Raw genomic sequence first — 22,898 nt, forward strand, 5'->3', positions numbered from 1 at the left:
GTAGTATTGCTACTGCAGGGAGCAAAGCTAACAAAGGTCACTTTCATATCTGAAACAAGGTTGTATCTGCAGGAAGGTTACTGAACACAAGTTAAAGCCAGCACTTTGGAATGGAGATAGTATAGCATAGCAAAGTAAAACTCTAATGAACACAGTTGTTTTTATGTTTTGCTTTAGGATAGAGAGCAACTGACAGGCAAAGAGTTAAATAAAGATCAGTTATACTGAAAGCTTTCCTCCAATGAATCCTTTTTGACATGACATAAAAGAAGTACACAGTAATGCGTGTACAACACCTCTAGAACTCCATGCAAGTGATTTCTCAAAACCATTTAAATTTACTACTCACCCCAAGATTCAGAAGCTCCCTCATGGTGGAGACAGAACCAATACAACAGTTACATAAAACTAAGGAATACATTAGAACAAGACAGCATTATACACCTCCACAGCTTTGTATCTAGACAAAAGAAAGAAAAAAAAAAAAGAAAAAAAAACTTATCTGCTTATTTCACAAGCTTGCCACAAATTGCTAGGGATCATTCTATCATCTTTATGACATGCTAAAATAACCACTGATTGATTTTAGATTTCAAATTGGACTATAGAAGGAAAACCACATCAACAAAGTAATGTTGGGAAACATAATAGAAACAAGGAGTTACATTAACTGCACAGACCAACACATTCACTTTATATACCAAAAATATATGTATATTTTTTATATCTGTATATATCTATATTCCAGACAATGTATTCTTCCCCTTCATGTAGTCTGAAAGGGAAAAAAAAAACAACCAAAACCAACCACAAATCCTAGATACAGAGATGGACAGGAAATTTCTATGCAAATTCTGTAATAGTTTCAAGGGATATAAAATTGTCAAGAGAGACAACTTGACCCTAAAACTGCACAATCAAGGCCAGCTGCAGAGTCCACACTGAGTATCTTCTTTCCTTACTTTCATGGGTATAGCAAAGAAGTGGAAACGTATTTACACATGATCTACCTTCTAATTCCTAATCTTTTACTGAAGTGCAAGCATTTTATGTTTTGTACACAGATGCTAAAAGTACTCATACAGAGCATAAATCTCAAACTTGCTGAGCATAGAGGCAATGTGGGAAAGAAAAGCAAAGCAGAAAAAATAAGACAAACAGTTCTTAGAACAGAGTATCCCTTCACAAACTGTTCTTGCTTCTTCACAAATAATGCATTGGATTTCCATTTGAACAACCAAAAGCTTGAGTGCATATGACTTTTTTTTTGTATTTGGTGCCCAGTGTTTATCTGATTGCCTAAGATTACGTTTTCATGGTCCAGCTGCCTCTGTGCCAAGGTTTATCACTGCTGCTTTTGTGCCCATTTACTCAGGTTAACTTGGCATTTGTTTTCCTGCACACTGAAGAGTCACGGTGAGAAGTTCTGTCACATTTTGTTTCTTTTATAGGGCGAGATGCTGAGAGTACCTGCTATCCATCCCCTCAGAACGGAGCTGTCAGTCACCTAATTCTCTCAGGATTTTTTTTTTAAAGGACTCATCTGCCATACCAAAATATAAATGGTTCATAGAAATTTTGGAACTTTACAGAAGTTTCCCTCAAACATTCGGAAGCATTCAGAAATAACTTATTCAAGAAAGATACCAGAACATTATAAGGAAGCAATGTTTCTGAGCACTCAGGATTGCTGCCCATCAAGACAGGCAAGCATTTAAACATTATTCCATTTACTGGCCCTGCATCTTTTTATACTTTGGTTAAGTTAATGAATACACGTAGAGGGAATGTGCAATGAACACATACTGAAGCCACCGGGAAAACTTGTTTTGTAGTGCAACTCTCATAGCCCAAGGATTGCAATGAAAGAAAAAACTTGTAGCATTTCCTTATCCACAGGTATTAAACTATAACGAATGGCTATTAAATTATTTGCATCTCTAAAGGAATTCCCACATAGTTCATTAGCTGTTCAGCTTCTCTATAGCGCTACTGGCAGCACTTTACATTTTTTATGCCTGTTTTTATGTTTTTGGGTATGGGAAGAAAAGAATGGGAATAGAATAAAACTCAAGCAATTGATCTTCACAATAGACAAACCCATTCAGTCCGTTTACAATGAAGTAGAATATCACAAATACAAACAGCCTTAGTTTAAAAAACAACAACAAACAACAGCATTTAATGAAGGTAAAAAGTATTTACTTTTTAATATGTATTTAAGTCACAGTATTTGTTTTGAGATCTTTACACCAGGTGACATTTTCATTGTATTCTCAAAGTATTTTCTAAGAGCCTGTCTAAATACTGAAGAGGCAGGCTTTAGCTAAGGGAAAACAAAAACTGTGCTGACAAACTGACAAAAATAAAGCTAACAATCAATATTCCTTCCACTCATTTATATCAATGGTTGTACAAGTATTTTTCAGAATTTAAAAGCCATCACAATAAACAAATGAAATCAGTCATTTCCTTGTGTGTTTTTTTTTATTTGTTTGTTTGTTGGTTGGTTTTTGTAGACCTTACCTGATGTCAGCACAATGTAACCATCATCTAATCTTATACATTTTAGGTTTAGGTCATTTTCACATCCTGTATCATTGTGGCCAAAAAAAATCATTAAGGAAAAACAATCATTTAATGTGATCTCTATTAGGACAGAAAACATTGCAAAAGAACATCTACTGATCAGAGCATACTGAAATGAAGATGACCTGGTACATTAATGGGATTTTTGTTATCAGCTATATAGAGTTAAAGAGATTATTCAAGTCAAAACTCAAGAAGAACTTGATGTGTGAAAACAGCTGATAAAGTATTAACTGTGTCTGGTAACAGGTTACACAGCACACACATACGTTGGTGCCTTTTGCAGTATTTATTTGCAAGACTGTCACACTGAGATTTCTCCTTCCACAATAAATTATTTACTATGATACAGTGTATAGAACAATGGTGAAACATTTGTTGACAACTCAGAAGACAGACACACTGCAAAAGTCTGCGTCTCTGAAAACGAGAAATGGAGACAACAGCCTCCTTGCATCTTCATTAGCTAGATCCTTTCTCCTCTTTGGCAACAGAATCTTCCACAGGAGTAGCTTCCAAATTTTTGCTCGACTTCTCCTCTTCGTTTTCATCTTCTTGAGGGTAAAGATCTGGGTATTTTTGCATGCATTCTTGCATAGCACGGAATTGGTCCACACAGTCTGATCCCTTTATTTCTTCTGTGCTATAGTGGAAACAAGAAAAGGCTGACTTGAACTGTTCCCCACAGGGACCACTAGCCATTCCACCCAGACATGGGCAGTTCCAATTGATATCTCCATTGGGCAATATCAATCCTGAACAAATAGAAGAGAGAAGTAAAGTTAAGTGCTCCTTTCAATAAATTAATTACATTCAACGAAAGCTGCTAGGAAGTATTAAGAATACCGTAGGAGTTCTGTAGCTTCAGGAGTGCAAAACACCTTCCATTTCCTGGACTGTTTACTTCTCTCTCTGATCTTTATGATCCATCACTGGGCACAAGTTAGAACAGTTCTATATCTTTGCCTGAATTAAGTCTTTTTCCACTTGCCAGGCTCTGTCAGAGAGGCATGCGAGCCTTAAAATCATGCAATGTAAGAACTTAATTCCTGTATTAAGATTAGAATTCTTTTGAATCAAGCTGGAAGAATGCTTTTTCATTGTTTTAAATGAACTCTAGAACGCTAACACAGAACCTTCCCCCAAAATTTGAGCAGGAAATCCAGAACGGGGGAAAAAAAAAGCTATCAGTTTAGGTAAGAACACAGTTAAAATGGAGATAAATTTTATCTATTCACATCACATGTCTGCAGTGAACAGGATTACTGTCTTTAATCCCCCAAATTAACACTTCTTTCAAATGCAGCCTCAATGTCACTGATCCAGTGAGTCATAATCCATTGGTGCTTGCACCTGGGGAAAATACCCACTTGTTTACATCATAGGAGACTGAGGCCTGGGTTAGCATTTAATTGCTGACCTCACACAACCTATTCTTTCTTAGCTTCTAGAATCTGTTGGTATCATGGATGAAGTCAGAAACATGCATTTATGTCAATATGTGTATTACTACTTCCTGTAATGAAGCCTCACTATTGTACTGATAAAAGTTTCTTCCATGTTATATACCAAATATTCCACTAAAAATCCAAGGATCCACAATGTAAGATGACAGAAACATAGGAAGCAGGATTGAATGGAACATCATCAGTCATAAAGAAAACCAGTTCTGTACATCTGATCATTCATCAAACTCTTTCTTAAAAGAATTTGGGTGTTTGCTTTACTAGTCCTTTGTGGAAAACACTTCAAGACTTAATCTCTAAAATAACACAACTAGAATAAGTTTGGACAAACACAGAAGAGGGAAGACAGCAACTGTCTTTGCTTAAGGTGCAATTTCATATGTACTTTTAGCCAACTCCCCCATCACACCTGTAATGCTAACAAAAACCACTTTTCATGCACAAATCTCACTAGTGCCTTCTTCATACACATTTAAAAATAATTTTAAAAATTTAATTGATGGAAGCAAAGATTGTAATGAAAACTGGATATCTTTTACTTTAAACTCTTCCACATTCTACATACAAGACCAGAAATAAGGCCTTCAGTTAGAACATACTTGGAGATATACTGCAATTCAAAAAGCTATCTTGAACCTACCTACTTTGTCAGTCTTTCCATTTCTTTTCTTTCACAACTTTTAGGTCAAAGTGACTCTACATATTCCTGTTTTGCCTGCTGAAATCCCATAACAGATAGCACAGAATCAAAAAAAGAGAACATAATACAGCTCTATTTTTTCACAAGGGAGATGGAGCACAGGTTTTCCTGAGTGGTCCAGCAACTAAAACAAGACTTCTCGAAGACTCATAATGTCTGTTAACTCCAGATGCTAAACTCCTGAAGACATAAGGTTATGGCATATCTACATGATAAATCTATTATTTTCCAGATATAACAATACTCTATACTACACAGTAGAAAAGATCAAGAGAGGCATGATGGTAGATCATGCCACAAAACTTGAACACTGGCAGTCAAGCATTCTATTAAACTAGAAGCTAAACAAGAAAAGTCTGCCTGCGACTTTATACACAACAAAGTCCCTTCCAATTTTCTTTTAAATAAAATCCACGACTCAGAGCTTCTGCAATTCAACATACCCTAGAATGTTTTGCCCATATCTCCTTCTTGCCTACAATCTTCTCTCCCATTAGATGTGGCTCATACTGTGACATGTGAATTGTTCTGATCTGCAGCTCTGCAGTCTGACGCTGTTCAAGTGAGAAGTTTTCTGGGAGCCCTTAAAACATGGCAGTAAGTAACCACATGCTAAGAATAAGCTTATTAGAGTATTTAAACACAGAGTTTATTGTTCTGAATCATATAGTTACACAATTTCACTGCAAGGTGTCCCTGATGTAACTAGCTTCTAGCTTTCTATTTCTTCTATAGTTTAGGAAGGTGATGTAACATGCTATAAATACAGAATCGATAATAAAAAAAGAACTATCACCTTCATTCTTCACCACAGCCTTTCAATACCTAGCAAAATACATATATGAGGAATGAATTAAGTCATTCAAACAAGGAGGAAATGGTTTCTTTAATTTTTACTAGCTTATTACCTAGATAAATGGCACAATACACTATAATCATTGCATATGTACAACCAGAGAAAGAACAACTCAAAATCCTGAGTGAAAAATAGCTGTTATAGTTCCAGGACCAATATGCACCCACATGCAGTTGCTAGATCAACACCTTTTGTTAATAGAATACAATACTTTAATTATCCCCAAAGAAAGACCATGAATAATTATAAGGGGAAAGACAGGCAAACTCGGAATGACCACATGTAACATCAATACAGCTTGCATGTATGCATTTACTTAGCTAAACAGCAAGCTACTTTGTTTAGCCAGACATACATCACACAAAGTGACTTAACAGTTCAGTGAATGATACACTCTCTACGGCTCTGCATGCTTTCCAGATGTGGTTTCTAGGGAAAAAAAAAAAAAAGTTTTCCTCCTCTATTTTGCAAGCAGTCTCCAGTTTTTCAGAGGAAGCAGGAAAGCACAGAAAAACAACTGTGAACTTAATGATGCCATCTGATCATTAGAGGTCGTTACCTCTTCACTTAACAGACCAATAATGGATTTAAAATTCGTCTGACAGGAATTAAAAATTCAGATTTTGCTAAATTTCTACACACTGTACAAATCAGAGTAAATACTTTTCAAGTTATGCCTCCTCAGACACTTTCCACAAACCACTTGCATGTTTCATCTTCCACCCAAGTCAAGACAGTAAAAGATACCATTTGGATTCTACAGCCTGTAGGTGTCTCCGTGAAATTTTCAACAGCTGAAGCACCGCTGCCACAACAAAAACAATGCTAAAGCCCAAAGCAGAGATTGTTTCCATTAAATAGGCAGGTTAGTCATGGCATCTCAGTGACACAACTTCCCTGAAAATAGGAGAGATGGAGGAATTCCTGACAGATATTAAATTGTAGCTTCTAAAAATCTTCCTGAAATAAGACATAGGGACTTGGGGAAGGTTTAGGGAAGAGCAGAGACAGGAAGAACATTTTTTCTCATCTCAGGTTGAAGGCTGTCAGGTTACCTACTTGTCAACCCTACCATACAGTCAAAAAGCCAGTGAAAATTATTGCAAAGCCTGAATAGGCAGCACGCATCCTTTATTATAGAGACAAGAATATCTTCTTGTAAGTACAATTGAATTTTATGTTTAATGAAACAAAGTTATGAAAACAAAGTTATTTTAACGACATAAATTAAAACTACATACTACACCAGCTAACAAAGCATCCCCTTGCACTACACAGCTGCTAAACTGTGCTTAAATACTGCCCTCTGGGGGTCACAGGGACACTTGCTTCCAGTTTCTAAGAAAATTTCAGCCTCAGCTAATGTGAAAGCACTGAAATCATACAAAATGACAAGGCTAAATGGCATTTAAGTATAAAGGAAATAAGAAAAAAAAATATAAATTCACAGACATTCAGAACATTTTATTAACATAGGCAAAATGTACTTAATCCTGACAGGAAACAAGATATTTCATCATTAAAAATAACCTAAAATATGCTTTATGCAACCAAAATATTACCAGTCATCCAGAAATACTCTGATCTCTTAAGCTTCCTGAACTAGTTCATTTGCAGGTTGGGTAAACTCTGTATAAGAACTGTAACTGTCATTGAAAACTTGCCTCTTCTCAAGGCAAGATCCTTACAGTTGAAAGCTGTAATTTGAACTTACCTGTCATGAAATTAAAAGATTACTGATTATTTTGCCACTTGTACAGTAAAGAATAAGTCATATATATACAATTTACATTAAGCAGGATACTCAGAGATCACTTGTGCTGCACAGAGGCAGGCAACAAACTCCTAGCAATGACAGTGGCATGTAACTCACCTCAGCCATTTTGAAAATGGCACTTTAGTCATTTGAGATAGTTAAGAAAGACAATCAGAATGGCTCTAAGTATGTTAATACAAGAAAAGACATTTTTTTCCAAATGTTTCACTGATGTGAAAAGATCAATGACCTTGATGAGGGGATAGTGGCCACCCTCAGCAAGTTTGCTGATGATACGAAGTTGGGAGGATTGGCTGACACGCCTGAAGGCTGTGCTGCCATTCAGCGAGACCTGGACAGGCTGGAGAGCTGGGCAGTAAGAAACCAGATGAGGTTCAACAAAAGCAAGTGTAGGGTCTTACACCTAGGGAGGAATAATTGCATGCACCAATACAGGCTGGGGGATGAGCTGCTGGAGAGGAGCTCTGCAGAGAGGGACCTGGGCGTCCTGGTGGACGACAGGTTGGCCATGAGCCAGCAGTGTGCCCTCGTGGCCAAAAAGGCCAATGGCATTCTGGGGTGCATCAAGAAGAGCGTGTCCAGCAGGTCAAGGGAGGTGATCCTCCCCCTCTACTCTGCCCTGGTAAGGCCTCATCTGGAGTACTGTGTCCAGTTCTGGGCTCCCCAGTACAAAAAAGACAGGGATCTCTTGGAAAGAGTCCAGCGGAGGGCCACAAAGATGGTGAAGGGCTTGGAGCATCTCCCCTATGAAGAAAGGCTAAGTAAACTGGGTCTGTTTAGCCTTGAGAAAAGAAGACTGAGAGGGGACCTGATCCAGGTTTATAAATATCTGAGGAGTGGCGGCCATAGTGGTGAGGCCAGTCTCTTTTCAGTGGTACGTGGAGACAGGACGAGGGGAAACGGACATAAGCTGCAGCATAGGAAGTTTCGCACGAATGTGCGTAAGAACTTCTTCACGGTGAGGGTGACGGAGCACTGGAACAGGCTGCCCAGGGAGGTTGTGGAGTCTCCTTCTCTGGAGATATTCAAGTCTCGCCTGGACGCCTACCTGTGCGACCTGGTGTAGGGAACCTGCTTTGGCAGGGGGGTTGGTCTCGATGATCTCTAGAGGTCCCTTCCAACCCCTACAATTCTGTGATTCTGTGATTCTGTGATGTACGTGAACAGGCGACTTTGAAAGACTATCCAAAAGAAAAAGAAAACACATTTGGAAAGTACGTCATTTGTGCTGTCCTAATCTGGAAGTTAAGGCTGGGAGGAATCTGACTGTATATTTACTAAACAGTTTTCTAAGTTTACTGAATAAAGTGTTTATTTGCTGAAACCATTACCCTACTATCTCAGTTCTTTAAAAACGAATTAATATCTTTAGAATATGATATACGTGGTGCATCAATCTCTACTTCCATTCTGTTCAACTACTGACCTTGTTCTTCATAAGGGTCATCTGGATCGTCTGCAACCAGTTCAGCACTGCTTGGTGTCTCATGGTCCTCCTTAGTCACAAATATAATTTTGTCTTTTCCTGTCATGTAGGAGACAATAAGCAAAAGATCAGGAAAAGTTGAGACTAAGTAACATACAGAGTGGCCAACCAGAACACAGTAATGAGATACTCAACACGATGCCCTGATGTTAATATTGAATGAATTGAGCATCTTCAATTTTAAGTTCCTGGTTCACAGGAACACTTATATAAAGACAAACAGGAAAGTATTCATAGGGAAGGTACTAAAAGTTATAAAAAGACCTGGAAATTAGACCTAGGGGAGAAAATCAAAATATGCTTAAAAAGATCAAGTAGTAATTTATCTAGGAGAATAGCGAATAAAACTGATCCTGTTGTCTTTGTACCACACTCATGTAACTGTAGGAAGTTATTCTCAATGTTCACTAAGAACTGAACAGAAAACTGAACAGAAACTATCAAGTTCTTTTCTTCTTAAGTTCCACTTTTCATAGCAAAGTACTGTAACAGCTGTAAATCACTGTACAGTTCACTGATCAGCGAGGTTAAAAAGCTGTTTTAAAACAATCTCAAACTACTGCTCTCTTAGGAGAACAAACTCGGTTGAAGGGGAGTTTGAAGGCTGAAGAAAAGGACCAAAAATGAAAGGAAAAACTATCCTGAGCTACAGAAAGTGTTCGGCAGGATACTCATTAAGATCAGCAGTCTCCATTACAGAGTCATGCCATAATTTACAATAATTATGTGAATTAAATACTAAAGGGCACTTTAACGGTCTTAGAACAGGCTATGTTGAAAGGTGCTGTGAACATTACCAAGGGCAGAAAAACAACAGAGCGTACTTCCTGCTCTTGTGCCACTCTTGATTTAACAAAGTAGTTATGAAGGGGGGAGGTGGAGGGGAAAAAAAGGCTTGGCTGTTGGCTGACAACCAGGGCAAAGTTTCCCAACAACTCTGGAAGGCTGTAAAAAAACCGCTCAAAGGCAAAGAAGCAGAAAAGTACATCAAGTACATCTAACAGAAACTTTTGTGAATGCACAGCTCAGCATTCACTGACTGGAATGAGCTCCCCAAACACTTCCTCTCGATCTCCAAATTCAGAAAGGCCACTACAATGACAAAGCACGTTACAAATTAGCATCCTCTTGTCCTTCAACATGACCTCCACCAGAAAACGTTCAGTAATTCCCTCTGCTTTGCATTCATTCATGTCTTCAACATGTGTGAAAAACAGATAAACCTGGATTCTTTCTAAAAGGAAACTTTTTTGTCAGCTGTGTGGCATTCCAGCCAGCTTTACAGCTGAGATTTCTTACACGAAATGAACTAGAAATGGATAAAATATCAGCACTGTTAACTGTAGCATGACCTATAATCCCATCTCTGCAGCTGTAACACAAATTGTAACTGCAGTCACCGCAGCTGTCATTCTGCAAGATGCCATAAGGCAACTGACAGACCCAGCGAAGACACAAGATGTTGTTAAAGCAAGTTAAAAACATAAGGCAAAGAGAACCATAAGTTACCACAGTATACAATCAGCATCTAATGTGCCAAAGTTTGTCCTTTCAAAACAACACTCTTTGCAGCTTGGAACTCCAGACATTTCACCAAAAGGGGGAAAAATACATCCCCCAGGTAAGAAAGTGGTCAAAACTCGTTAAGCATCACGACCAATGCAGCTCCGTATAGAAGCGGCCTCACCCTGCCCGCCTCAGCGCTTTCCCTGGCTGGGCACACAGGCTCTGCTCGCTGCGGCCGTCAGCCTAACGACTACGGGAGCAGAACACGAATCAACCTCGGCCCGGCTGTGCCCCACTCGGCCGCAGCCTCTTCAGCGCGGCCCGCCCCGCGGCTTCCCGCCCGCCGCGGACGCCTCTCCACCCCTGGAGCTACGCCGCCTCCGCGCCTCAGGAAGAGACGCGCCGCGTGACATTGGGAGGACGCCGGCGCGTACCTTCTTGCCTGCAGTAGGACATGGCGGAGCCGCCCGCTGCCCTCCCGCTCAGTGCGCCCGCAGACCGGCTCCGCCGCCGTCCCGCGTCCTTCCCGCTTTCCCTACTCCTCTTCCTCCAGCACTGCCGCAGCGCCGCGCAGCTCCACGCCGTAACCTCTGACCTCCGGAAGCACACGCGGTGGCCCCTGACAACCGGAAGCGCACGCCCTGACCTCCTGCTCCCGCTGCCCCTCGGCCTCTCCGAGGCGGGAAAGGAGCAGCCAATCCGGGCAGAGCGCGCCTCGGCGCTGGACTACACCTCCCGGCGTGCCGCGCGCGCGCAGCGTGGGAACTACGTGTCCCGGCGTGCATCGCGGCAGCGGCGGAGCGGGGAGAGCTTGAGAAGAGGCGGCTGTGGGTGTGGCTGCTGGTGAGCGGCTGTCGCCGGCGAATTCTTCGGGCTGGTGAAGGAAAGAGGCTGAAGATGTCGAGGAACGTAAGTTAGAGCGCTGCGTGTGGCAGGCTGCCCGTTCCCGTTGTCCCGTTGCCTGAGGCGCGGTGCCCCGAGCGGCTGTCAGGTCCCGCGCGGCTCCTGCAGAGCGGCCTCGCCTCCTACCCTCGCTGCCCAGAGCTCTGGTGCGCCTCACACCCTACGGTGTTCGTTCTCTAACGTAGCAGCGCCCAGGGAGGCAGCGGCGGTTTGTTCTGAGGTCTCTTCTCGTACCCCGAGGTGCAGTGATTGTGTGGTGTGCTGGCACTTGGAAATGAAACGTGTTATTTATAGCTGTGCTGTAGCTGGTCTGGAATTTGGGAGTATTACTCAGTTTGTCACTGGGTGTGGATACCAAGTAGGGAATGTAGAGACAGACTGAAGGGATGTACTGAGCTGCTGTTATAGCCGTTGTTTTCCTCTGTTAAGGTTTGTTTATTGACTGTATTTCTGGTGTCAAAATTGTGGCAAGGTATTTAATAAGTGTGGGGAGGTTTAGGTCCAGTGCAAGTGGTGCAGTTTAGCAGTGGTTAAGCAGTTTAGCAAAGGTAAAAAGCTCGTTCTGAAACACACTGTCCCCTTTTATACCAGTGTTACATTTTTGGTTTATCTCCAACAGTTCTCTGATACAGGAAGCAAAAAAGAACATGTCAAAATCACAAGTGAGGCCAAGCCCGGGTTCCTGGAGAGGCTCAGCGAGACTTCTGGAGGCATGCTCATAGGACTTGGGACATTTCTTCTGTCCTTCTACCTTCTTTTTACCAATGAAGTAAGTGAAATACTATCAGTGCTTATACACAGCTGTAAAATGGTAATGCCAAGGTGACATTCAACTAGTTTTGTGTGTATAGTGTCACAGAAACGGTCGTGCTGAAGTTTTATTACTTCATCAGTGGGAAGAGAGCAATGTGCCTGGAGAGGCTGATGCTCATGCTTGGGATGTAAGAATGAAATCATAGAGCCACAGATGTTCTTGCTGTGGAACAGCATGTGATAGAAACAGTGGTTGTGTATGATGAGAATTAAGATCCCAAACCTATGAGTTCCTGGGGCTGTAGTGCTATTGAAAGAAGCTGAATGAGCCAGCCATGTTCAGTTCTTCTGTCTCTACCTTGAGGGAACTCATTTTTAGAGCTGTTAGAGTTTTGTTAAAAGAATTCATATTCAATGTTGTGAAAGTGAGGGTGTTAATTAATCTCATTGTTATTTTGTTTTGCTTTTGGATTTGGAGGAAAATGGTGAATCGCAAGCACTGGAACAGGCTGCCCAGGGAGGTTGTGGAGTCTCCTTCTCTGGAGATATTCAAGTCTCGCCTGGACGCCTACCTGTGCGACCTGGTGTAGGGAACCTGCTTTGGCAGGGGGGTTGGTCTCGATGATCTCTAGAGGTCCCTTCCATCCCCTACAATTCTGTGATTCTGTGAAGTGTGTTTTCAGATTATGCCTTGAGGATGAACATCTGAGAAGTCCTTGGGGTCTGCAGATCACTTGTCTTTTACCATTTTCACAAGATAATGACGTGCCATTGATTCTCCACAACTTGATTTTGCTTTTCTTGACTACAGGGACGAGCTTTGAGGACAGCTAAATCTCTTGATGAGGGACTTTCTCTTGTGATCCCTCTTGACAGTATTCACAGCGTGTCTCAACAAAATGAGGGGAGTCTGGTGCACTTAGCTGGCGCTCTGAGCACACAAAAGGTAAGTAAAACTAGCATCTTGGATATGGGAGAATTTCAAGTTTGGAGGGATTGGAGTGTTGAAATGCTCACAGATACCTCACTAATTCCTACTGACTTGTGTTTTCTTTATATTTCCAATAGCCTTTGTTTGATCCCAGCTATGGGTTGTCCGTCCAGGCTGTCAAGCTTAAGCGCAAAGTGGAAATGTACCAGTGGGTAGAATATGAAGATTCCAGGTGAGTGAAACAGATCTTTAAAGGTTGTTTATAGGAATGTTGTATTAACAGAATCAGTTGAAACATGTATTTTGCGTTGAGCTGGTGCATGTGTGTGCTGTTTTGCTTCACCATTTTTCTTTGCAGGGAGTATGAAGAAAATGGTGAGATCAAGAAAGAGACAAAGTACTCATACAGTAAGTTGATCAACAGAAAATCCTTTTGTTTTTATGCCTGTAACTTTGGGCTTTCCTGTATATCTATCTTGATTTTGTTGAAAAACGTTTATTTTTTTTGTTGGGAAAAAAACTATTTAAAGAAATAAGTAAAGATTCTGTTTGCTAAGCGAATGGCAGCGCGTTGAGAGTTTTAGTGTTCATATGAGCTAATGAAAACCTTCAGCACCTTCTGATGTGTGTTGAGGCATTTGGCAAATGCTTTTTTGGCAGGAGGAGAACTGGAACTTCTAATCTACCTGATGGTGGAAAAATACTCTGAGTCATCGTATCTCTGGAGCTTATTCTCTGTGCTTCATTTATCCCCAGCTAAAGCCTATGGACATGTATGTGGGTGTGCAGTGATTTCTGGGTGTGATCATAAGAATACTCCAACTCAGTGAAGCATGAGACCCTGCAGCACAGAGATAGCTAAGGAGCAAAGCTAGTGGTGGTGTGAGCTATGAGGAACAGCCATTAAAGAAAAGAACAACAAAAAAATAAAAGCTGTGCTCTCAGAATTGATGGATTCTGTCCAGTTGAAGTCTGTATGTTACCAGGTGTTGCGGGTTGGCCTTGACTGGCAGCCAAACAGCACACTGCTGGTAGCTTGTTTCAACTGCAGTGGGACTGGAGGAGACGGTAGGAAGAAGAACAAGAGCTTGTGAAGTCAGACAGGGAGGTCTCTTACCATCGTGGGCAAAACATGCTTGTTTTGAAGAGGGCTAACAACACATTGTCAACAAAATTAAATACTTAATTAGTGATTTGGGTAGTAGCAAAACACAGTTATTCCCACTGTTTCCAGGCTCAGATTCACTTCAGACATCTCTGCCCTTGTTACCGCTTCAGGTTACACTTGGTGCCTTAAGTGAGGCAGGGAGCAGTGTGGGTTTACAGTCTCTCTGCTACTCTTTACTCCTCATCCTTCTTCCCTACTCCAGGAAAGGCCACAGATGCCACCCCTGCAGCTCTCCCCACAGGTACCAGAATCTTGACACATAAACCTGGTACACTAGAATATCCTGTACAATGATCCCCACTCCAGTGTTTAGCCAAAGTCTCTTCCTTCCTCTCTTCTCCTCTATGGAAGCATAGAGCATAGTATTTAGTACAGAGACTGCTCAAAAAAAGGGACTCTAGTTTTGTAGGAGTTGCAAGAAACCTACTTATACCTATAAGGTACTACTTATAAGGAATGCGCTCGGGGTGTGGAGAGACTGCTGCGACTTGAATCAAAGCAGTGTTATGCATCTGTGACAGTGGTATGTACAGGTATCTTCTCTGTTTTACTTGACTCCACTGAAATCTGCTAGCTCTGGCAGAAATCCCAGCTTTTCCTTGCTTGCTCCCAAAGTGAGGAGCCAGGAATTGAAGCCTGATCAGGGAAGATGCCAATAGCAAATCTCCCACCATGCAAAGCTGAGTTATAATTTTATTCCTGAAGTTCCTTTTCTTCCTAAGTCCTTCCATTTGTTGTTAATGTATTAGGAAATCAGATTTAAGTATCATTATAGACTATCCCATTATGTACTTGATTTTAAAAAGAAAAATATGAATGTAATTTGGAACTGATTCACTGATTTAGAGATGTCATCAGTAACTAAAATCCGAGTGGCAGTTATTGCTCTCTTCTCAACCTTCATATCATTTTCCTTAGATACTGAATGGAAATCCGAAGTTGTGAACAGCAGGAATTTTGATCGAGAAATAGGACACAAAAATCCTAGGTAATTTACCACCTAGCTCAGTCCCTCTGGATTCTGTCAGTGTATCCAATTGATGATGAGAATTCAATGATAAATCTTCACGACATAGCAAAGTAAATGGAAACTCTTTGTCTTTTTGTAGTTGGGAGAAATTAGGAGTAGACAGCAGTTCAAAGCTGCCTAATGGAGCCAGAATCCAACGTTCCTGATGGAATGCTGCTCGTTAGTAATGGCTTACATCAGGTTGCTATTTTCTGGTGAACCATGTGGATTGCATATGGGAGAACTGAATGGGTTTCTTTTTGACTTTGTCTGCTACTAGTTCTTCTATTAAAAAGAGTGAGAATAGCAAGCATCCCACAAGCTTGCCATACCACTTGCCTGCTGTTCTTCTAAGTTAGCATGTATGAACTCAGGCTTATTTATAGGAATTGCCCACATATAATTAGTTTTGTGTTTCTCTCAGCTGCAGCATTTTAATTATGCTACAGTGTGCCATTTTTAACATTAAGTTTTAGCTTGCTTGCCATTCTCATAGCACATGTTTGGTTCCTTAAGATGCAGGATACCATTTGGTAAAAAAAACCCAAACAGGACTTAAATGAAACTTAGAACTCCAGCTAATGTCCAGAACTTTATTTTGGTATGTGGGCTCATCTGAATAAACTGCCCATTATTTGGAAGTTTTACCTTGGGAAGAAAAGTGAAGACCTGTATTTCTAGTTATAAATCCCAAGTAGCGTAGACCTGTTAAGATGAGAGGGAATGCAAAAAGGATGCACAGATGGCAAACCTTGTCTCTCTTCTCCAAACGCATTTTTTTGCTAATGAACTTCTTCTCCAAGCATTCTCCAGTAAATCCAAATTTACCCTTGAATGTAGGGAATATTTTTTATTAGTACTATTGCAATATATAATTAAAAAGTGCCACATCTAAGAGCAGTTCCACTAATTATAGTGGTACAAACCTAAGTGTGGTGGATCCTTGCCTGAAACAGAACTGTGTATGCAGACATGCTGAGCTGTAGAACTCATACATACCATTAATGAGACTAATGTAAGTGTGTGCTGCACATCTTCTTCCTTCTGCCCGTCCGTCTTCTCTGTTTATGTGACTTAGGCAATTTTGAAAATAAAATCTGTTATTTACTGCCAAGGACAATCCAGTAGGACTGCTTACGAAAATGAAGTCAAGTCTGTAAGGAAAGGAATCCAGAATTGGGAATTTAGTTACTTGGCCACAATGTAGAAGTATCCCTATTTGGATAAGGTTTGTGATCTAGATTTCTTTAGCAGATAAGTTAAATATTGCAAGTATTCATCTGGGAATGTGATTAATTCAATGTCACTCAAAAAACATAGGGTCAGTACAGAAAAAGCTAGTGAATTCTTATGGTGTGAATAGAAAGTTGGTCTGGCTGATGAGGTGGTCATATCTTGACCCAACTTATTTTAATGGTTCCAACACTATAAAGTCAGGATGCAATTTCTCAAGGATTTGTTCTCACATCCATTTAGTTTTTTGAGTTTAATCCTGATGTTTGACACAGTACCTTTTATGTGCTTTATATTAAATACTGTAAAGCAGTAGTTTGATCATAGTTACAGAACTAATCAGGAGCTGTTTCTGTTCCCCAGTGCGATGGCTGTGGAGTCCTTTACTGCTGTTTCTCCTAACGTCCAGGTTGGCAGCTTTGTTCTTTCCAAAGGTAAGAATTGCTTTGTGTTGACTTTGCGTTGTTTGTTCCAACAGCTGCAAACTTCACTTATTTCTACAACGGTTACAAGTGATACTAGGAAGCCAGCCTACAAACTGGCTGTTAAACACCAGACCTGAGCTTGGTTCTTTGTTCTACTTAGGTCTTGTGGATAAGATTGATGACTTCAAGCAGCTCAGCTTGGCACACCTTGAGGATCCACATGCTGATGTTACCCGGGGAGGAGATTATTTTTACCACAGCGAGAACCCCAGGCGTCCAGAAGTAAGATGAAAAAGATAAAACCAAAGCAGCAATTACTACTGTGTGAAAAAAGAGTGCTGGAGTATGTCCCATTTCTTTTTAAACATGTAGAAATTGGAGTGCAGAGAATCGCCAGGACAGGACCATTAGTATGAGTGACTCCCTTGCAGGAAGCTTCTGATCCTCCTTGCACTTTCATTTTCTGTTTTTGTTTCTTTTTTTGTTTGCCATGCTTTTAGATGGAACAACATAGGATGATGTTAGGAGGTGGTTTCTACTTCTGCCTTATTGAGTACAAAGTTTGTTCCCAGTTAGTGCTGCCCGCCCTTCTTTGCCAAAAAATGAAATTGCAAGGGATGAACGTAGGATCTATTTGATGTTAATGTGTTCCTGCACCTAAATCAGAGAGGATACTGCAAAGAAGCATTTCAACTGTCTTGTTTTAGGTATCAACTAGACCCCCCCCCAAAAAAAATGCAGCCTGGCAATCCTAATGGTATCCTTTGGCTTGTCATGAGTGCTCAAGAAAAGTGATGATACATAGAGTGTTCCAATTAAGTTTTCTTTCCTATGATTCTCCTTTGTAAAGAAAACTCTCTGTTGATTTCCAATGTTATCCTTATTTGTAGGTGGGAGATCTTCGTGTCTCATTCTTCTATGCCGGTCTAAGTGGACATGACCCTCACCTGGGCTCACCTGATAAGGTAGATCTTCAGCTACTTGTGTTATCCAAGCTCTGCCCCCAACTCAGTAACCAGTAACACTTTCCCTTTCTTCCAAGGTGACTGTGATTGCTCGGCAGAAAGGTGATCAACTCGTTCCATATCACACCAAGTCTGGAGATGTTCTCCAGATGCTCTACTCTGGGGATCTCTCTGTTGAGGTAAGATATGTAAGATATCACACTCTATCAGTAAGAGGTTGAAATTGCAGATGGTAGTGCAGAAGCAGCAGTGAAATAAGCTTTAATTCTCCTTCAGGCCTGTTACAGAGAAGGAGATATAAACTTTGGCTTTTGTCTGTGCTATATCCAGGTCAAAGCATTATAGCCTGTGTTTTCCTTCCCAGTTTCTGCATGTTTTTGTGTTGCTGCAAAATGCTGTACTTTACCTGTTAGCGGTATATAATTTGACTATAGTTACTTTTGTTCTTTTTTCCCTTTTTAAAAGTAGCTATGGCTAAAGTAACTATTAAAAAAAATAAGTCAGCTTAAAGTAACTATTAAAAAAAAATAAGTCAGCTTGTGTTTCTGCTATTGAACATCATTTACTCTAAGAACTGTTTCTGTGCCTTCTCATTTTGGTTTGATTTGATTTTTGGTAGCGTCCCTCTTGCACACAAACACATGCTTTTGAAAAGGTCAAAAACAGTAAAAATCAGGCTTTAATTAAACAAATCATAGGGGAGCTATCCGCTCTTCAGCCTCTCTTAACAGGGAGTTTAGGCTTGTTTGAAATGTTTATTGCTACTCTGACTGAGAAAGGACCTTCAGGCAGTGCATAATGCTCCAATAAATCCTGCATGCTCAGGCAATTTGGTGATTCATTGACTCCTTCTAGTAGGTTGATTTCCATTAATGATTGCTTTGTGCCCTGCTGTAGAAGTCCCAGATGTCAGGAATGTACAGGATCTGCCAAAAGCAGACAAAAAGGCTTTATTTTTTTCCGAGTTGAAAGGGAGCAGCAGTAGAATCAGCTCTCTGCTGTGAGCTCTGAACCTTCATTAATTACAATTTCATTTCATTGGAAATGAACTAAAAATGAATAAATTATGGAGTCCTTAGGCATATAGGTTGTCAATCAGTCATTTCTGTATCTCCCGTGAGTGCTTTATTATTTCTTGGCCACCTGCATATGTATTTTTTTATATAGGAAGAGGGGCATTCTTGCAAATAGGTGCTTTATGTTGGTGAAATATACACATACCTTTTTATCTTTGCTTTCCTGTACACTGCTTGTTTTCTTATATGCACCTTTCCTTCAGCCATCTGTGGATCTTGTTGCCTTTTCTGTCTTGCTGGAAACATAACATGAAAGAAACACCTGATTTTGTTACATGTACTACTGCTGTCTGATTTTCCACAATAATGAGCACTGAAACTCTATGCTTTCTGCTGTGAGTACAGAGAGTGCCTGAGGGTGTGTGTCTATCTTAATTTAGATAAATGCGGGTTTCCTTTGTGCTGCACTTTGAAATCTTGTGTAGTGTGCTTGGATATTGATGTAAAAAAGGCCCTGAGGAATGAGCTGCAATGTATTTTCTACTGTTGGCTCTGACTTGCTTTCATAATGTGCTGGAAAGAGAGAGATCTCAAGAGAACTTAAGTATCATTACGTGCACCCTGTTACTTGCTTTCAGGAGGTGTTTCAGAAGGAGCATGAGAGTAACACCATGAAGACCTGGGCCCTCCGTGCAGCAGGCTGGCTGACAATGTTTGTAGGCATCAGCCTAATGACCCGGATTGTTTACACTTTGGGTAGGTTGGTGACAGAAAGCTAAAATGATTTAGAAATAGGATCATAATCTGGAATGTCCTATGTTGCTCACATGTGAGATGAATTTATTTGGAGGCCAGGAGGAATCTTGTTTCTTTGATCTTTGGTTGGATTCAGTCTGAAAGTTACTATAAAAATAGTAGATAAACAGCAGCTCAGCACCATATGGCTGCTTTGTGAACATAAACAACCACTTACCTCTCTGCCAGTCTCAGAAGCTCCCAGCCCCGTGCTACCTGAAATTAGAAGCCAGAGCACAAGTTGGGCTGGTTATTCCAAGTCTCTCTCTAGCTTCTGCAGTCCACCCACTTTCTACACACATATTCAAGTGGTCTCCCCTCAACAGGTCTTAATTAGTGGTTACATAATAACTTGTCTTTCTATTCTGTGGTACAGTGAGTGCTGCAAAGAGAGTTTTGGTTTTTCTCTTTGATTTAGAGGAATGCTGGAATAAAAGCTTACAGAAAAGTAGGATGATGCCTCAAACTTTGAACATCAAAGCTATCATTTTCTTTGGTATTCTGTGTGCTGGTTTTTTTTATTATTGTTATCAGTATATAGGCAACTGCAAGATCTATTATTGCCAGAAATTGCTTTTACCCTGCAAATATTCATTGCCATCAATTTGTTCCATAGCTGCAAGACTAATAGTCTGTGTTGCCTCATAAGGCTTGGATAAGACCTCAGACTTAATTTTGCATGACTTCCTGTCTAAAGAGATGAGGACGCTATTGTCTTAGATGTTCAGATGTTACTTATTTATCAAATGCCTTGAGGATGTTCTCCTGAAATGCCTTATCCAGTGCCCTACTTGAGTCTGCCTTTCAATTGCAATAGATTGTGTGAATCCTAGGTGTAAGCAAGGAGTCCTTGTAAATGACAATCAACTGTTTTATTCCTTCTTTAATTCTTTCTGCAGTGGACTGGTTTCCTGTTGTTCGAGATCTGGTTAACATCGGATTGAAAGCTTTTGCCTTCTGTGTGGCCAGCTCACTCTCACTTCTGACTATCTCCATTGGCTGGCTCTTCTATCGCCCTGTCTGGGCTTTGCTGATTGGATTGCTCTCTGTAGTTCCAATTGTGGTCGCAAAATCCCGTATTCCACCAAAGAAGCATCAGTGAGAAAGAGGTACTCGGGTTCTGCAGTTCTGCACTGTATCCTGGTTAGGAGCTTTTTAAGTGCATTTCTGTTCTGGTGATATTGCTTACAGTACATCGTGCTTCAGCAGTGTGAGCCCAGATTTGGACAGGGGTTGCAGTGTGGCTGTTGATAAATGTGCTGTCTGTGAAAAAGATTTCTGTGTTACTTGTAGGAATTCAGTGACACTGACTTCAGGAAAAAATAACAAACATTGGGGAGCATCTGTATTCATTATAAGTCAGTGTAAAAGTAGCATTTATCTTTCACCTCTTACTAATTCACTCTGATTTGAGAACTGGCAAATTCTCATTGGCAGGTGGGACACCTTGTGTATTATGGACAAAGTGGCAGCTTCATCGCATGGACTGATGTGAAATCCTTGGGAAATGTGTGTGTACCTGCCTCTGACAGTCCCTCCTTCTGCTACTTTTCTCACTTGTACAATCATGTATACTACGTTGGCTGAAGTATTTGAAAGTGCATTGTTAAAGGAAAAACAACTTTTGACACAATACTTCAGTAACGTGGATGCATTTGAGCTGGGGATTTTGAGAGTAACTTGGAATCTCAAGTGGCCAGGTTAGCAGTGCTCTGAGGCAGGGAAGATATGTCAGAAAGCAGTGACTTTTCTCAATTTTTAAAAAGGTCTCTGAAGGTGTTATTGGTTAAGCACCCAAAATGATGGAGTTCTATAAAAACACTGAATTGCTCTTATTTAAGGAGACACTCAGAGGTCACTCGCCTTTAATTTTAAAAATAAAGCTTGCTGCCTTGAAGTACAATTCATTAACTTCTATAATTGAATGTATATTCTTTAAAATATTTGGTTTTGCTGTATGTAGTTTGTTTTTTGAACTTTGCTTGGCAAGAACAATGAAAATATTCCGTGAAATTAAATAATGAACACATTTCTGCCTGATTAGATTTCATAGACATAGTAGCTTGAATTTTGAGCTTTATATCATGTTAATACAGCTTCCTGTAGTGTTGCAATAGTTCAAGCTTACAGGTTTCTGCTGTAAATAGTTCTTGAGTTCAGGCGACCTTGTAGTGTTTTGAAGTCTCTCTAGATAGCTAGTTTGGCTTCCAGATGTGCCCTACCTACATGTTTTTCCTTCTATAAGTACACATAATTCAGTACAAAAATGTCTTCAGCGAATACATTTTTCGAAACAGAATTACGACTGCATTCCCCATACCAAAGGAAATTTGCTTCTATGTCTGTTCAAGGTAATGTTTCCTAAAAATGTTACTACATTGGAGGTTGGGTTTATAAATCATAAACATTTTGAGATGTAGGAATTTGTTATTAACTTCAATTACCTTTAATTCTTTTCATTCTTGTGGTCTCATGTTTTCAATTTCAGCCTTTCTGCTGGTGAAAGCAGCAGTAGTGAGTGAAAGGCAGGGCCTGAAGCTGACCTGTGTTAGTGACCCCGGGCAGTCTCTATCTGCTGCTCTCTTTCTCCATCCACTCCTCTGGGGAGAAAAACAAGTTTTGAACAGCTGTTCTACCAATGATGCAGGAAACTAGCATTACCATATTGGAGATGAAGGTGTAATTTTCTACAGAAGTGCTGAGCTTTTTGTATATTTAATAAAATACAATTTTCAGAAAGTTGGTCTGCAGGCTTCTTTTTCATTACCTTTAGCACTGCATATTTCATGTCCAGGAACAACATCCAAGTGCGTGGAGGATTAGTTTGTAACTCTGGATGAACAAGTTTTCCACTGTTGGTGGAGGCAAATTTGCAGTTGGGTTTTGTATAACCTGTAACCTCACAGCTGTCATCTGGTCCATATGCTTGATGATAAGGCTGATCCCAGCCTACCAGTGGTGTTTTCACTCCTCTTCTTTGCTCTTAAGAAATAGCTTCCTTGCCTCCATAGGATCATCTGAGAAGTATGGTCATTTGACTTGACTGGAATCAACTTTTTTTTTTTTTTTTTTTTTTTTTAAGAGAGAGTGGAGGCTTACTTGTGCATGCAGCAGTTTAGAACATTTTCATCTTACATGCTCATCTGCACACAGAAATGTGCAAAACTGAAGAACTTAGTGTTTCCCAGGGTAGGTATCCAGGTGGAGCCAAAGCTCTCTTTCATTGCACGTACACAAATATTTCTATTGAAACAACTGAAGCAGTATTTTTCTTGCCTGCTTAGCACAATCTGACAGAATGTGTATCTGCCTGTCAATAA

General features: G+C 40.4%; 2 protein-coding genes across 3 annotated transcripts; one reads left to right on the forward strand and one right to left on the reverse strand.

Annotated features, from left to right (window-relative positions):
• Positions 1-2,180: 2,180 nt before the first annotated feature.
• CHCHD4 (coiled-coil-helix-coiled-coil-helix domain containing 4) lies at positions 2,181-11,050 on the reverse strand. Its single transcript, XM_003210123.5, has 3 exons — positions 10,815-11,050; positions 8,815-8,913; positions 2,181-3,344 (listed from the first exon to the last, which is right to left on the reverse strand). Exons 1-3 carry the CDS (start codon positions 10,834-10,836, stop codon positions 3,052-3,054), a joined length of 414 nt encoding a protein of 137 aa, XP_003210171.3. The 5' UTR covers positions 10,837-11,050; the 3' UTR covers positions 2,181-3,051.
• Positions 11,051-11,136: 86 nt separating this feature from the next.
• Positions 11,137-22,317, forward strand: TMEM43 (transmembrane protein 43). Of its 2 annotated transcripts, none has more exons than XM_010718554.4 (13): positions 11,137-11,289; positions 11,903-12,052; positions 12,848-12,982; positions 13,105-13,199; positions 13,326-13,375; positions 15,054-15,123; positions 16,741-16,811; positions 16,963-17,084; positions 17,693-17,767; positions 17,845-17,946; positions 19,422-19,539; positions 20,478-20,687; positions 21,016-22,317. In XM_010718554.4, exons 1-12 carry the CDS (start codon positions 11,278-11,280, stop codon positions 20,678-20,680), a joined length of 1,203 nt encoding a protein of 400 aa, XP_010716856.2. In that variant the 5' UTR covers positions 11,137-11,277; the 3' UTR covers positions 20,681-20,687; positions 21,016-22,317. The 2 variants fall into 2 exon arrangements, with proteins under 2 accessions (XP_010716856.2, XP_085092059.1); XM_085235933.1 differs by lacking the exon at positions 11,137-11,289 and adding an exon at positions 11,618-11,712.
• Positions 22,318-22,898: the final 581 nt, after the last annotated feature.

Source organism: Meleagris gallopavo, chromosome 14 (genome assembly GCF_905368555.1).
Source record: "Meleagris gallopavo chromosome 14, MGAL_WU_HG_1.1, whole genome shotgun sequence".
Classification (NCBI taxonomy): Eukaryota; Metazoa; Chordata; class Aves; order Galliformes; family Phasianidae; genus Meleagris; species Meleagris gallopavo.